General features: G+C 42.0%; 1 protein-coding gene across 1 annotated transcript; it reads right to left on the bottom strand.

Moving 5' to 3' along the window:
• Nucleotides 1-1193: 1193 nt before the first annotated feature.
• Nucleotides 1194-13844, bottom strand: C11H16orf87 (chromosome 11 C16orf87 homolog). Its single transcript, XM_053953239.1, has 4 exons — nucleotides 13112-13844; nucleotides 9476-9572; nucleotides 7200-7382; nucleotides 1194-1749 (listed from the first exon to the last, which is right to left on the bottom strand). The coding sequence occupies exons 1-4, from the start codon at nucleotides 13175-13177 to the stop codon at nucleotides 1631-1633; spliced, it is 465 nt and encodes a 154-aa protein (XP_053809214.1). The 5' UTR covers nucleotides 13178-13844; the 3' UTR covers nucleotides 1194-1630.
• Between the last annotated feature and the right edge of the window lie 1363 nt (nucleotides 13845-15207).

Below are 15207 nucleotides of genomic sequence, written 5' to 3' on the forward strand. Positions count from 1 at the left end.
TCCACACCATCTCTCTAGCCAGTGTTAACAAGGATGCAAATTATTCCTTAGGAGTTAAGAAGTGAAAAACCCTTTCCATGCTTCCTGCTTTCACTTACACAGTTTGCATTTGAGCAGTGTCTTGTGGCTTAACTTGAAGCTATGACGGCTCCTTCTGTTAATCGGTAACTAATAAACAGCCAGTATTTGATAGTCCAGCTTTATTAATAAACATCTTGGCTTCCACCCAGAGATCAGTTCTGTAGCTGAACCTCATTAGGCAATTCTCATTACTCAATGTGATATGGAAAAACACCAGTAATACTGAAGAAAAAGACATTTAGTTGCATTCCCCCTCCTAGAATACAGCAAATGAAAGATGACTAAACCCCAGTGTGTCAGATTCTGTGAATGTAATTATCTCCTACACCTCCTTCCTCAGGATTTTACACAGCTTGAGGCTTTGGGGTTTTTTCTTGGTAAAATAAACTCCCCATATAGTTATTAAAGGAAGAGTTTTGGCTGAAATTGCACTATACCACTTTAAGAAAGACTACTTTGTTGAATGTCTTCCCCAGAACTATTTATATCAAAACAGCTCATTTTTGCACACTCAGGTAGACTTTGCTTTGGTATTTACAGTCAGCAATCCAAACACAATACCAGTAAGAATTATAATTTTAAAAGACAGTCAAAAAAAGCTATGGGGAGTAAAAGGAATTACCACATCATGTTTTGGAAATACCAATGGATTATAATGGATATAATGGTTATAATGGATACCAAGGATGCCAACTGCAGATCTGTATTTCTGAAGTCTCCTTCTCTCCCTCTCCAGTAAATAATGGGCCAAGAAAAAGTATGGGACAAGAACTTACCAGCTAGACAAAGCAGATACTCAGCAAATAATTGTTACAAAACAGTTAACAGCTTGGCTCTCAAACTTCAGGATTCTGACCCCCAAAGTATATGATTTTTAAAAAACAACTCTATGGAGCAAGAAATTATTTTCTAGTGATAATTCTTAAAAAAAATATGAAGTTGTCTAACAAAATAATACTCCCAAATTAAACCACTTTTATTTTCTTCCTACCAGAAGTATATCACACCTATTAAAAAATGTAAAACTGAAGTAATACCTAGCATGAATACCAGACTTGTAAGAGGATTAAAACCAACACACCCTGTTTATCACAAATGTACTTAATTCTCCATTCAATAAAATACTGGAATATCAATTTATTAAAAAGTTATGTGAACTGTACATATGTAAACTGCAATATAGCTGAAAAATCTGAAATATATAATTTTAAAGGAAAATCATTTATTTCTGAAAATATTTAAAATATTGCATTTCTGGCAGCAAATTCAAAAGAAGTGCTCTGGAATGGGTGCAGTCTCTCTGTGCATTTGTCTAGCATTTGTCTTCAAGGCGTGAAACATATCTGCTTTCTGATTTTTCACAGCACAATCTTGTGACCACTTTATGATTTGTAGAGACAGAATTTGATTTCCAAGAACAGGAGTAGAATTTCTAACAGGAAATGCTATGGTCCTTGTTGGTGCAGACAACACACTTTCCGAGAGTCCATGGCACCTTGGAAATCTGCTAGCCATCCTGCATAAAACTGCATCAGATTGTGCTCACAAGTTAGAGAATAAGTCTTTGATTGATAATTTTTCTGTTTATTTCCGCCAAGGCCACTGAAAATACGAAGGCCTTTTCATCTGAAAGGTTAGCATACATGTCAACTTCTTTTTCTTGTTTCTCTGTAGAAGAAAAAAAAGTCACTATTAGAAGCTTTTTCCATTACTTGAAGTTAATGCAAGTTACACAGAAATTAATAAATTATGTGAAGTAGTGGAATTGAAGTTAGACAAACTCCTATGCAGAGGGAGTGAAAAAGAGGAGGAAATAACAGACGCACACAAAGGTGCTGGAAGAGCCACAGAATGAGTCAGTCAAAAGCATGACTGGATTTCTCATCTTTAACAAAGAAGGAAGAATGAATCGTTAACATAAACAAGTATTAAAGAGCTCCTTCAGGGTTTTTTTTGTTTTAGTGGTTTGGGTTTTTTTCTTTACATCCAAGAAAACAAAGTTATTTCAGAATATCCTCATTAAACACAAGATCTGTCCCCTTACTTTACAGCTACATGAAAGAAACCCGAGAGTTTAATGACAGGGTCAAAGGCCAAAGAGCCTTGATACTTGGATGAAGTCAGGCTCCAAATTTATCATTGTGCACATTTCTGGACTTTCTACACTGCAGACTTTCCATCTTATCCCAGCTGTAGAACAATGCTAACACACCTCATTGAGCAAGTAAAAGCCCATGAGTTCCCTGTGCTGATGTTGGCTTGCTTCAATGCCACAGACACACAACAGGAAGCCATCAAAAAGTTTCCATACTGCAGTGCTCAAATAAACTAAATTACACTACAAAAATTCATAAAATTTGAGTAATACCACTTGCATAAATACCACCTCCTCCAGATCCTGACTAGTTCTATCCCAGTTTAGCTAGCCACAGGTAGCTGACACAAATTGTTAAGAAAATAAAGCCAACAAAAAAACAGTTTTGTCAGCAGAAGACCAGGCTTGTAGGCAGAAGGAAGAGAAAAATACATTCGGAGCTTTCAGCTGTGGAACTCCATCTCTAATCCAGGTTCCATGTGGCCTGGACTCATTTCCAATCACAACAAAAGCTCACCTGAAAGACCCCTCTGTCTCACTAACACACAGTCACACATGTCCACACTCTGGCAACTGCTCCACCAAGACACCTAAACTAGCATGGAGAAAGTTTACAGCAAGGTTTACACCAAAGAAAAGGCAGTGCTGTAAACTAACAGAAAGCACAACCAGGAACAAAGATCCCAGCAGCTCCTATCTCCACCTACCCACAGTTACCCTTCAATGGGTTCACACTCACAACAATGGCTTTAGATTTGGCTTCACCTTTGTGTTACAGCTATGGAGAGAACTCCAGCAGACTACCTTCCATGTGAAATCAAATTGTTGAACAACTGAGTGGGAGAACCTCCAAAATCCTTTACCACTGTGTTCTGATTTAATACTGACACAGAAACAGCAGAAACCAGCTTTTTGCTGACTTCCTGGCTATGCAAGGCAATATCCTCTAGTGTATTGAGTTTGAAATGAGTTCGCAAGCAAGTTTTGCTACCAGTCCTACCCCACAGTTAAAGACAAATCAGCTTCTGTATGTACACTTCCTCCCTCTCACCATTTAAAAATTAACAATGCTGGGAGTAGTTCTGAGTACAGACACTACACACACTGGTTATTCCACACTAACCTTTTCTATTTTCATATCTATGCCCCACCCTTTGTTTCATACTTCCTGATCCAAACGAATCCAGCCACAACTTGAACATATCAGCATCCAGCAAAATTAAAAATACTCTGCCTGCACCACACCCTGGTTGCTGTTAACAGACTGTGGACTTCTTAGTTTCCCTTCCTCCCCATCCTCCCAGATCAGCATCATTCTGAGACTTCAGCTTAGTGAAATCTTGATATCAAAGAGTATGAGGAATTAACACAGGTGTGCAGGCTTCATGCACTCTCAGGACAATTGTAGTTTTCATCAGTAATAACTGAAGAGCTCACACCTGCATGACATTTTATCATACACTACTCCTAGGATACCACAGCTTCCACACACACTCTGAAAACTTTCCACTTCAGTCTTATCTGAAAGTAGTTTTGACTCGTTTCTCTATTATGAGAAGAAAAATAGTATTGTGCTTGTACAAGACAGTAAGACATTAAAAACTACTAGGGGGTTTGCTGTACAATTAAGAGGCTATTTAGACAAAAACAGTTTTTCTGGATCATGTCTCTTGTATCCCCAGATCTCCTGCAATCCCCTTATACTGCAGCCCTTAAAACATTGATTATGTAAAACTCACATATGGACCTCCCCCTTCACAAATTTTGTATGGATTAATTTTTCAAGATATCAAGTTACTTCATATATGCACACTGGGCAAGCAAATGTGTGAGTAATGCAGCTGGAAATCATAGGAAAAAGAAAACTTGCATCATGAAAATGTACTCAGCTTAAGTTTTATCAGGATACTGAAATGTATGTATGTATCTTTATGAAGATTTGGCCTGCCAAGTAACAAGTCTGCTTTAGCAAGTCTACTACTCTTACTGAGACTTATTTGCTGGTAACCTTTTTCAGAACAACCAATACCACTTCCTCCAGGATATAAGGGTTTTTGTTTGCTTTAATACAATCAGGGTTTTTACCCAGATAACAAGGCAACCTGGGAACCAGTCTAGCTGTGTGTCACAACCCCACAGAGTAAAAGAAAGAACACGCTCCCACAACAAAATCAGAGTCAAATTATTATGGAGTGTTTGTATTTTCAAAATACACTGTACTACATCTGACAAAGAAATTAAATTACAATTTTGACAAGCCAAGGCTACAGGGAGGAGTTCCTATTTTCCAGGGTCATCACATGGCTCTGAAACATGTGATAGCATAATTTTCTGGGTCCCAGTACTGCTATATCCCCTCAATCTACATCTGCTTCCTCTTTCCTCCCCCTCCATTCCTTCTTGCTAAATCTGCAGGGAAAATAGCTTATTTTGAAAAGCCTTTTTGCTTATTCTATTCTTCTTAATTGCTGCAGCTCTTTGCTCTAATGTGAGCCAGTCACGAAGGACACAAAAGAACCAGTCAAAGGCACAGACATAACTGGGAACAAGCACACTGTGTATTTGCATGACAAGCAAGGAAGCAGAGCTACAGATGTCATCGGGGGCCTTAGGAAGGAAATTTTCACAGCTGGATGGTCTTCAAATGTACAGATAATCTGTTCTTCCATGTTAATACAACTGAGGTGTTTTCTGTCTGCCTGTTTTTCCATCTACAAATGCATTAGGAACCAAATATCTAAACCATGCAAGCAGTGGCTTCTTTTCAAGTCTTTGGGGCAAAAGCGCAACCTCTAGTGGCAAGTAACACATGCCCAAAATATCCTCAAGACATACAACAGGCAAGGAAATAAGATAATGACATCTTGCACTCCAGAGCTGACTTTCAACACACACAGACTGCTGCAAGGACTAGCAACCACTCACACAAAAACCACCTTAACTGTAGTAGAATTACAGTTGCTTAATATACACAAACAACACTATCAAGCAGCACATGTGGTAAAGGAATAATATTTCTAAAATTCCCACTAATTACTCCACACATAGTAGTTTCAATTTTGTAAGCAACTTGAAAAGGGAGAGGTCAATGTTAACTTGTGCTAGTAATTACTTAGAAAAGGATGAGCTCCCCGCTGAATTTATTTTTATAGCTATGACAGCCTTATATATCATTTTTTTTAATCTGCCTGATAATCAGCACAGTGGTCTACACACACTATAATCTGACATAACCAGAAGTAAAAAAATATTCTAAGCCTACTTACTCCTGAACAATAAGATGAGCTGCACTGGGGCAAAGACAATGACAAATGGGTGTGAGCCAAATCCCTACACAGAATGCTGAGGAAGAAACAGCCATCAAAACAAGAAAAAAGATCAAGGAAAAGGGATGGTAAAAACAGCACAAAAAGATGAAGGCAATCTTATCAAGTAAGATTCAATTTTAAGGAAACACCAAGAAAAGGCACACCACACACACTCTTATGCCAAGATCCCCCTATATCTAGATCTCGTGTCTTCTACCTCCAAGCACCGCAGTATTGTCACACTTTGGAGGTTAGAAACATTCACCCTAGTTTTGGATAGGAAAACATGTTTTCTTAATATCCCTCCTGCTGTCAAATTCTTGCTTTTTGGAAACTAGAAAACATGTCTTAAGAAAATGGATCTTTTCCTTTGGTTGCTTAGGTTGCTTTCCTCTTTGTCAGGGGACAGAAAAGATTCACTTTTATAAGGCAACCCAACCAGCTCACTGGAATTTTAAAACCAAGGGTTTTTGTGAACTAGACTGGCAGTTAAATGCCTAGAAAGGATCCTAAAGCTACCAGACAATCCAGCTTGGGTCAGTAACAAATAGGGGAGCTACACACATTATCAATAAGTCATATGCAATAGTAAAGAGATTAGATACTACAAAGTGCATTTCTATTTCAGTAAAACAATTGCCATCTGGAAAATATACAGAAATTAAATTCCACCTCCTCTTCCCACATTGAAAGCACCAAAAAACCCAATAAAATCCAAATTTATACTTGGTTTTTACACTTGATTTACATTAAACAGCAGAGATATCAAACTTGGTTTTGAGAAGTCAGAAATTGAAGGAATTTTCAACATGGATTAACACCCTATTTTTTTTTTTTTTTTGTAAGGTGGAAAGGAAGAAATAATTGCATTTCTGAGTTATGCCACATGATATACTTCAAGATTTCAGGAGTTTTAGGAACAATATCTGCTGAATATTTGTATGAAGTCTTGTCATTCCCCTTTTATCTGCCTTCCAACCTTCTGAAGCCCATGCTAAGTTTTGGTTCATAACTCAGGTCTAAAATTACTATCTCACAAAACACAGCTAGAAAATGCACTGTCAATAGGCACTTAAAACAAGAGGAACCCTAAGTGACAGTTACATTCTTCAGGGGTTCTAGAATTACTCCAGCTATGTAACAGCCTCATTACTGTATAATGGGTATTACTGTATACTGTGTTAACAGGTCACCAAGGAACCTTAACAGACAAGGAGTCATTCTTTCCTCCAGAAACATGGGACAAAATTCAGGTCATAGTAGTGATTCAAGATGCCTTTTTTACTTTGGCCCTCCAAAAGGTTTCAATAAACTTTTTAAGTAATCCAGTCATCCTAATCCCCTCTCTGACAACAGATATCATTATATGGTTACTCCTTGTGATACAGAGCAGCAGCATCTCAGCCAAAAAAAAACCAAAAAACCAAAACAACAACAAAAAAACCTACTTTACACTTTAGTCCAATGGCTTTCAACCTACATGTTGAAACTTGATATAGTGGCTAAAAATAGAGATTTAGATCTTTGTAGTTTCATCAGACAGTGAAACATAAACCCAGAGGTCTCTACACATGCAAATCAGTCCCTTCCCCACATTAAGGTATCAGGTACTGGCTGAACTACTCTACTTAAATGGTCTGAATGGAATAAAGGTTTGCTAAATTAAAAAGGTACAAATAGAAAATCCAACAAACAGATTTCTCCAGCTCTCATACCTCTTTCTTCCTCGTGTTTTTTCGCTGAGGCACTCTTAGGTCTTCCTCTTCCTCGTCTGCTATGGTCTGAATGGCTGTTAGACCTGGATCTTTTTCGGTTTTCTAAGTCTTTATTTACTGCAGAATTTATCTTCTCTCGTTTAACTCTCTCTGTCCGTCTCCTTTTGGCCTCACTCTTGTTTTCTGTGCAAATGAACAGAAATGGCATGATCCAGGGTTGTTTTCACCTTTGTTCTTAATTTACTCTTAATGCTTACCCCACCCAATAAACCTTTTCCTTTCAAGTGCTCATATGCCTATACCTTTACAGAACCATAGCATCTGCACGATATCCATGCAGAAATGAAGATGCCAGATCCAGAAGGGTGCTTCACTTCTTGATTCCAAGGATCAACCTTTTAATTACTTCAAAAGCATTTTGCAGCCTGAGATGTTTACTGGTACACAAGAAGCTGTTTCTCAAATAAGATGGGAACACCAACTGCACACATCACCGTCTTTAAGACACCCCATTCTGTATCTGTTCCACTACAAAAGTTTACCATACAGCAAGCACCACAGACTCTAACAATGAAATCATTGCTGCTGCTCACACAAATCAAATGCTGAGTCAAGGGTGCTGGCAGTGAACGCCTCAGAAGACAGCGTACGTGTCCCACCACATCCAACCTGTGACAAGGCCCCCTCATGCTCACTGCTGAACAGCTATTCCTCTCCTGTACACCCAAGTCATTACAAGAAAGGAACACTTACATGAGTTTTATCTGGAAATTAAGCATGAATTAATGAGCTTGAGTACCAAATATAGGACAGTCACCACAGCACACTCATGGATTAGCTACACATTTGTAAGGCTGCAGCACCACTCTACAGTGCTGTACTGCTGAAAATACTGGAACAGCATTTACTAAAAGAAGTTGTGGTTACCTCAGGAGCACAATATAGACATACACAGTCTCCTACTGTATCTCCCTAGGGAACTGATTTCCTTTGGCTGCAGTTGTCCCATTAATGTTGTACAGACACAGGGTACAAGCTGGACGGCAGGCTCCAGTCACTGAAGCTCATACAGAGCCTGCACTTCAGAGCGTCACAGCCAGGGTGAAGTAGCAGAGGAACCTCTTCAGACCCTGTCATACAGGGCCACCAAGAGCCAGCTGCACCACACCATCTCCAGAAGGCTTTTGAGTCTCCAAGGATGGAGACTCCACAACCTCTTGGACAACCTTTGCCAGTGCTTGGTCACACTCACAGTAAAAAGCACTTTCCAGAGCTGCAGGATGGCCCCCAGCATGTCTCCATTTTGCCTCCCCTGGTGCATTTCCTCTGTGCAAAGCTGAATTATACAATCAGATTATGGCCTTCAGCTTCATTTGGTAATTACTTTATCAAAAAAGCAGGAGGAGGAAAGAAAGTTGATCAACACTTCCAATCTACCAGACATTTCTTAACCTCCAACACATTCAAAGTTCAGTTTTCAGCATAATGTCACCTAATTCCTACAAGTGGCAATCAACAGCTATCCTTCAAAACAGTGATACAAAACATCAAATAGCTGACTTCCATTTTATAGGTCTGGTAGATAATTTTAAAAAGTAGCTGTTATAGATCAGATATTTGTTGGGTTTAGGTCAGGTTTTTTGGGTTTTTTTTTAATATATATCTTCCCTATCAGGCTCTTTTTCTGACTAATTCCTAGCACTGGAGGAAGCAATATAAACGAACACAAGAAGACTGCTATTCATGCCAGAAGGCACATTCAACTGACTCCTTACTGTGTCCATCAACAAAAGACACACAAGTCAGGCACAAAAAAAGCACTATTTAATTTAATCATGGAGAGAGAATCAAGATCCACCCAGTTTTAGATAAAACATTATGACCAATTTTTTATTTTCAGAAAACCCAGTTTCAATCAGCCCGTGCTCTGAAATCAGATCCTTTTGGGACCTCTACATGTTCAGCTTCAAAACAGGATTAACACAAAGCATTCTGTAAGGGGTTATTTTGCATAGTGATCAATGTGTGCAGCTAGAACATACACAGAATAAATGCCAACATCATGAGTACAAAGGAAGACTGAAAACACCAGCTTTCCTCCTCTCCTCAAAATTCAAGAAAAATTAACATATTCGAAGTCTACCATGCACAAATTGAAGGGAAAGTGAACTGACAACAGTCAATTCACACAGAGAGGTAAAACCCACTATCTTTTGTCTCCAGGAAATAAGGGGAAATAACTGTTGCTCCCTTCTTCTCTCCTCTGCAAGTATTACCTGTGATGGGTGGTGATCTCTCAGCACGTTTAGCGTGCAAGAGTTTTCGACTGATAAATATGTAGCCACAGGGACATGATTTACATGCAACAGGAACCTGGGAAAACAAAAGACAAAATTTTCAGATAATTTCAAATTATGACAAAATTTCTGTCCCATGAAGAAAAAACACACTAACTCACATTTTGTCCTCAGAGACAACTCTTCAGACTCAGTCTGTACTGCAAACTGCAGCCTGCCCTGTTACTGTATTTAAACATAAAGACAGATTCTGCTGTAAATCACTCACCTTTCTTTAAAGCCTTTTCTTTATGCAGCTGTTAAAAATCAAGCTTGAAATGTACAGCTGTTGTAATTGCTTTGCACTGCTTTTCCCCAGACTGACAGGAAGGGGGTGGGGGAAAGTAGAGAGCATTAAAGGAAGGCTGAATTAAAACAGAATAACAGTTTCTTTTCAGAGCTCTCAAATATCAGTAGTCAAATCAGACAGACATCTCCAGTTTTGCTTCCTCTATATACTTGCAAAAAAAAAAATTATAAGTTAAAACCATCAGTACACTGTGAATGCATTCACTTTCAGCAGCATTTGAAAGCAGCTCCTCTAAGAGAGGAGCAGCTTTAGAGGCACAATAGAGCCTGAAGCAAAACAGATGCATTTGTAGCAGCTCTGCTCCAGCGCTGCAGACAAGGCTGGGTGGGTACAGAAGGACCTCTTTAATTGAAAATGCAAATAACCCAGCCCAGGCAGGCAAGAACTGACTGCAGGCCCAGGAGTTTGAGAGAATACAGTGCCTTGATCAGCTGAACGGACAGCAGCAGTATGCTCCCCCAGAAAATAACAATGTAAAACAAGAAATGCCACATTTAATATGAAAAATAACAAAAATCTACTCAGAGCAATTAAAAAAAAAAACCTGATAAACTACAAAACTCATTACCGTAGTGCCAAGATCTTTTAGAGTGGAAAGCAATACACCATGTTGCTTTGATTAGGTTTAAGACTGAAAACACAAATCAAAGCAAGTTTAGGCAGAGATCTGGAAGAGATTAAGTAACACACATTAAAGTAAAGTCATGCTGAAGCATGATAGTGGGGGGAAAAAGGCAGGAGGTAATTTCTCAAATGTAATTCTTTAAGACAGGTCACTACAAGTATGCCAATACCCACTGGAACAAACAGGAGCACAGAACCACAACTGCCCCCTCAATTTAACCAGACATGAGGAAGAACCAAGTACCAAACTTCCACTGACTCAAAAACAACCCCTACCAAAGTAGTACGTGAATTTATAAAGGGGAACTTAACTCAGAATAAACAGATTATTTTGCTTTCTGTAGGACATCTGAACTCCTGCACTTCACCCTACAAAAAGCTTGCAGACACAGGTTTTGCAGAATTAGAAATTTTAACTCCCTTTATGGAGACACTGACGTAATAAAAATGAGTCCAACAGAGGTTTATTGAACTTTAAAGGCCAGAATTTAGCAGACTTGTATGCATATTTGTCTCCCTGTTCATATGCCAATGTAAAAGTACTAAAGCCCCACTATCTCACCTACAGTGTGATCTTAATGTGTGTGTGTTCTTAATGTGATACAGAATTCCAGCTAAATCCATTTCTGAACACTTGGGTCTCTCCAATAATTACCTTCCCAGGCTTGGCCTGAAAAAAAAAACCCACAAAACTTTGGCAAAGCCACCCAAGGGGATTGGAACAGAGTCAGTATTTTTCAACGAACTCAAGTGTGTTTAACAGAACAATATTGTTCTCGTGTTACAGGTTTAGCACGTAGGGGTGTGCAGCACTTGAGGGTGGGGGGCCTGGAGGAAGAGGTTTATCACTGAAACCTATCAGCTATCCTTTGAAGATCCACACTGATAACATCCTGCAACATAATTAAGGCAAGAGTCCTAAACACTATTTCACACTGTTTAGCATTTTCCTAATAAAAAGGGAATTTTTCTCACACAAGACACTTTACCTGATGCTAAATTAAGAAGTGATTATTATTTTCTCAGATTGACTGCAAGTACTTCAGGATTCCTAGTTTAATGGAACTGTGCTTTGATGGTGAAAATACTGAAATACATTATCTAAATTACAACAGAAAAATGTTTTGAAGTCTAAGAAGCGTTACTCAATATTTCTCTTCAAAAATTGTGGCTGTCTAAATATTTCCATGCATGTCACTTCTACTGAAAAAATCAGAAACAAATGCTAAGCCTTTGCTCAGGGAAGAATTTAAGAAACACCAGCATAGGACACAGTCAGACAAGAATTATATGAGTTTCCTCAAAATCTGCAAAGGGTTGACTTGTACTGTAGGCCTTAGTTCCTTGCTCCCTCTCAAATATTTGGCAGTGGAAAACAAGGTCCTATGAGCAATGTGTGCCAGGGCAGGACATATCAGCACATAAAATCCATGGAAGCCCCAGAAGAGCTGCTAACAGAAAATCTACATTGACAAAAACTAAAACACATGAGATGCATGTAAGTGCAGAACAAAGTGACCGTTTTCACGTCAGCTTAAAAATCCTACAGTGTTTCCTTACTTATTGTTGATAGTTTGATATTTACTACATTTATCAAAAAAAGAAAACAAAACAAAACCACCACCACTCTCGTGATTTCTCCCTCATTTTCGTTTCTCCTTTCACCAACTGAATAACCAGAACTTGGCACACGATTTCTTTCTCAGAAATAGTATTTCAGTGACGTGCTTAACGTACATTTGCAGCGGTTGATCTGCTGGTTAAAACATGAAAGGACGCCCACACACAGCTCAGCACTCCCAACTGTGCCAGGATGAGCAGGAATACTGTAAAAACCATGCAAGTCAGAACAAAAATGCTGTTTTTTTCTAAAGCTGTGCAAGTAGAGAAAAATTACATGAGGCTATTAATTTTTTCCTAGGTATAGCTAAAGCAGTGAACAGGGGTGACTTTCCAGGGTCACAGAACCGCGCCGAGGTCCCCAGGAGCGCATGTGACAGGCGCTGCCCCTCGGCCGAGCCCCACGGCCGCCGCTGCAGCGCCGGGCCATTGTTCGGAGCTCCGCTGGAACGAACCGGCCTGCTTTTAGCACTCACATCGCTCCCAGTAAATGGAGACCAGCTCCTGAGACGGCAGCGGTGCAAAGCAGCTGCCGCTCTGTGTGAGCGCCAGCAGCTCCATTTTGTGCACGCCAGGGACCCGCAGTGGGACACACCAACAGCTCAGGCGGGCACTCGGGAACCGGGCAGCAATTGCACCAAAGGGCTCCATTCCGCTGCTTCCCGACCACCCCGAGAAAACAACACCTCTGAGCCCTCTCCCGCCCAGCCCCGGGCACATCAGTCATCCAAAGGGCAAACTGCATTATATAAATCACCCAGTCCATTGTCTTTTTAACAGATCACAGAGTTACTAAACAACACCAGCACATAAACAAGAGGTTCTGCAGTCGCGCAGACACCCCTCAGCACAATACAACTACTCCTCTCCCCTGCCAGAGGGACGCGGCGTTCAACTCGCACTCCATGCAGAAGCTGCAAAGGCAACAACCATTTGGTTCACACAAACACCGACCGCAGCCGCACGGAGCCCGTCTGCCCGCTCCGCCCTCCGCAGCCCGGCGTCCTCCGGCAGCCGCTCACCTGCTGGTCGCACTCGGGGCAGGACTTGGTGGCCATCTTCACTTTCTTGGCCCTACTGGAGGACATGCTCGCTGCCGCCGTGGCTGGGCTGACACGGCCGCGGCCGGAGCGCCCGCCCCGGGAGGAGCCGGCGGGAGGAGCGGGAGGAAGGAGGAGGAGTGAAGAGGAGCGGGAGGGGGCGGCCAGAGGAGGAGGTGGCGGGAGGAAGGAGGTGGAGTTGGAGTGAGGAGCCGGCGAGAGAAGAGACAGGAGGTGGCGGGAGGAAGGAGGTGCAGTTGGAGTGAGGAGCCGGCGAGAGAAGAGACAGGAGGTGGCGGGAGGAAGGAGGTGCAGTTGGAGTGAGGAGCCGGCGAGAGAAGAGACAGGAGGTGGCGGGAGGAAGGAGGTGCAGTTGGAGTGAGGAGCCGGCGAGAGAAGAGACAGGAGGTGGCGGGAGGAAGGAGGTGCAGTTGGAGTGAGGAGCCGGCGAGAGAAGAGACAGGAGGTGGCGGGAGGAAGGAGGTAGAGTTGGAGTGAGGAGCCGGCGAGAGAAGAGACAGGAGGTGGCGGGAGGAAGGAGGTGCAGTTGGAGTGAGGAGCCGGCGAGAGAAGAGACAGGAGGTGGCGGGAGGAAGGAGGTGCAGTTGGAGTGAGGAGCCGGCGAGAGAAGAGACAGGAGGTGGCGGGAGGAAGGAGGTGCAGTTGGAGTGAGGAGCCGGCGAGAGGAGCGGGAGGAGCCCCGCGCGCCCCCGACAGCAGACAAGCCCCGCCCACCTCCGCGCGCGCGAGCCGCCGGCCCCGCCCACGCCGCCGGGTTGGCTGCGCGCGGGCGGCGCTCGGAGCCCCCTGGCGGCCGCGCTGGGAACGGCCGGGGGCTGGGAATGGTGAGGGGAGCGGGAATGGCGGGGGGAGCGGGAATGAGGGAGCCTGACTGAAACGCCCCTGCCGTCAGGAAGCACCAAACACCACTTCTCCGGTCTCCGTCTCAATTCAGAAAAAGACAAGACCGCAGCAGAGGGGGACGTTTATCGCCTGCTGCAGTGGTGGGAGCCCGGTGGTCCAAGAGCGGGGTGTCTGGCCGTGCCTTTTAGGGGGGTTCCCCTCACAAACGGGATGTTTTCTAGTACAATGTCCTCAGACAACAGTGTGCTACTGCCAGACCACTATCAGGAGCAGGACCAGAGCAACTGGAATAGCTATTCAGTGAATTTCTGACACATAAATTACATTGTCATGCCAGCCCTCTCCATCCTTACTACCGATACAGTATGATGAATAAAGAATCAAGCATTGTTTGCAATGTCCTTTCCTGTGCCAGGACAACCTGTTGATTTTTTTCTTCCTCTTCCACGAGTCTCTGCCCTGAGCCCGGTTCCCACAGAGGGCATGGGAACGTCCTGTTCTGTCCCTGTGAGCACTGGGGCTCCCCAAGTGTCTGTTGGTTTCTGGCTGTGTACTCAGGTTCTAGGCTGCCTCATTTGCCCTTTTCCTTTCCTCCTCAGTATTTAAGTTATGACTCAGAGGGTGGATTTGTTTCCCTGTTCTCCCAGGATATTTTTTCCAGCCTATACCAGTCTATTGGCGCAGGTGTTTCTCCAGAGATACAAAAAGACAAACCAGGTTTATTTTCCATATAAACTGTGACTGCTGCCAAAATGCAAATATGTTCTATGTAGGCACAACATCCAGATTTCATTCCTGAATCCAGAGCAAACCCAAGCAACCAGGACCTTCAGCTTGCATTTGGATTTTTAATTTTTTTTCCTTAATTGCTAAGGTCCAGACATAGCAAAACACAGAAAGGTATTTGAGGAGGATTTTTAACAGCAGGGGGCTCTGCTGAGTAGTAACAGTATCTAGTAAGTAAATTAATGACTATACAAGAGAGCTCACAGACATCTATGACAATACCCTGATTTTCTTCATAGAGCAAATAGTCAGCTGTTCAACTACTCCATAAAAACAAAAATGTTTTCCTTACTGAATGCAAACAAGATGGTTCCTAGCTAGAAAACCGATTTACCATACGTGTATTTTTCATGTTATTCTAATTTTTTAACACATTACTTTTGAGTTCTGAAAGTCCAAAACTATTTCTTTTGAATAATTTCAGAGGT

Source organism: Vidua chalybeata, chromosome 11 (assembly GCF_026979565.1).
Source record: "Vidua chalybeata isolate OUT-0048 chromosome 11, bVidCha1 merged haplotype, whole genome shotgun sequence".
NCBI lineage: Eukaryota > Metazoa > Chordata > Aves > Passeriformes > Viduidae > Vidua > Vidua chalybeata.

Coding starts and splice junctions, on each gene's coding strand:
- C11H16orf87 (XM_053953239.1), bottom strand. CDS start 13,177: ATGTCCTCCAGTAGGGCCAAGAAAGTGAAGATGGCCACCAAGTCCTGC. Junction 9,573..13,111: donor GCCCCGAGTGCGACCAGCAG/GTGAGCGGCTGC, acceptor TTGTTTTCCCAG/GTTCCTGTTGCATGTAAATC. Junction 7,383..9,475: donor GAGATCACCACCCATCACAG/GTAATACTTGCA, acceptor TCATTTGCACAG/AAAACAAGAGTGAGGCCAAA.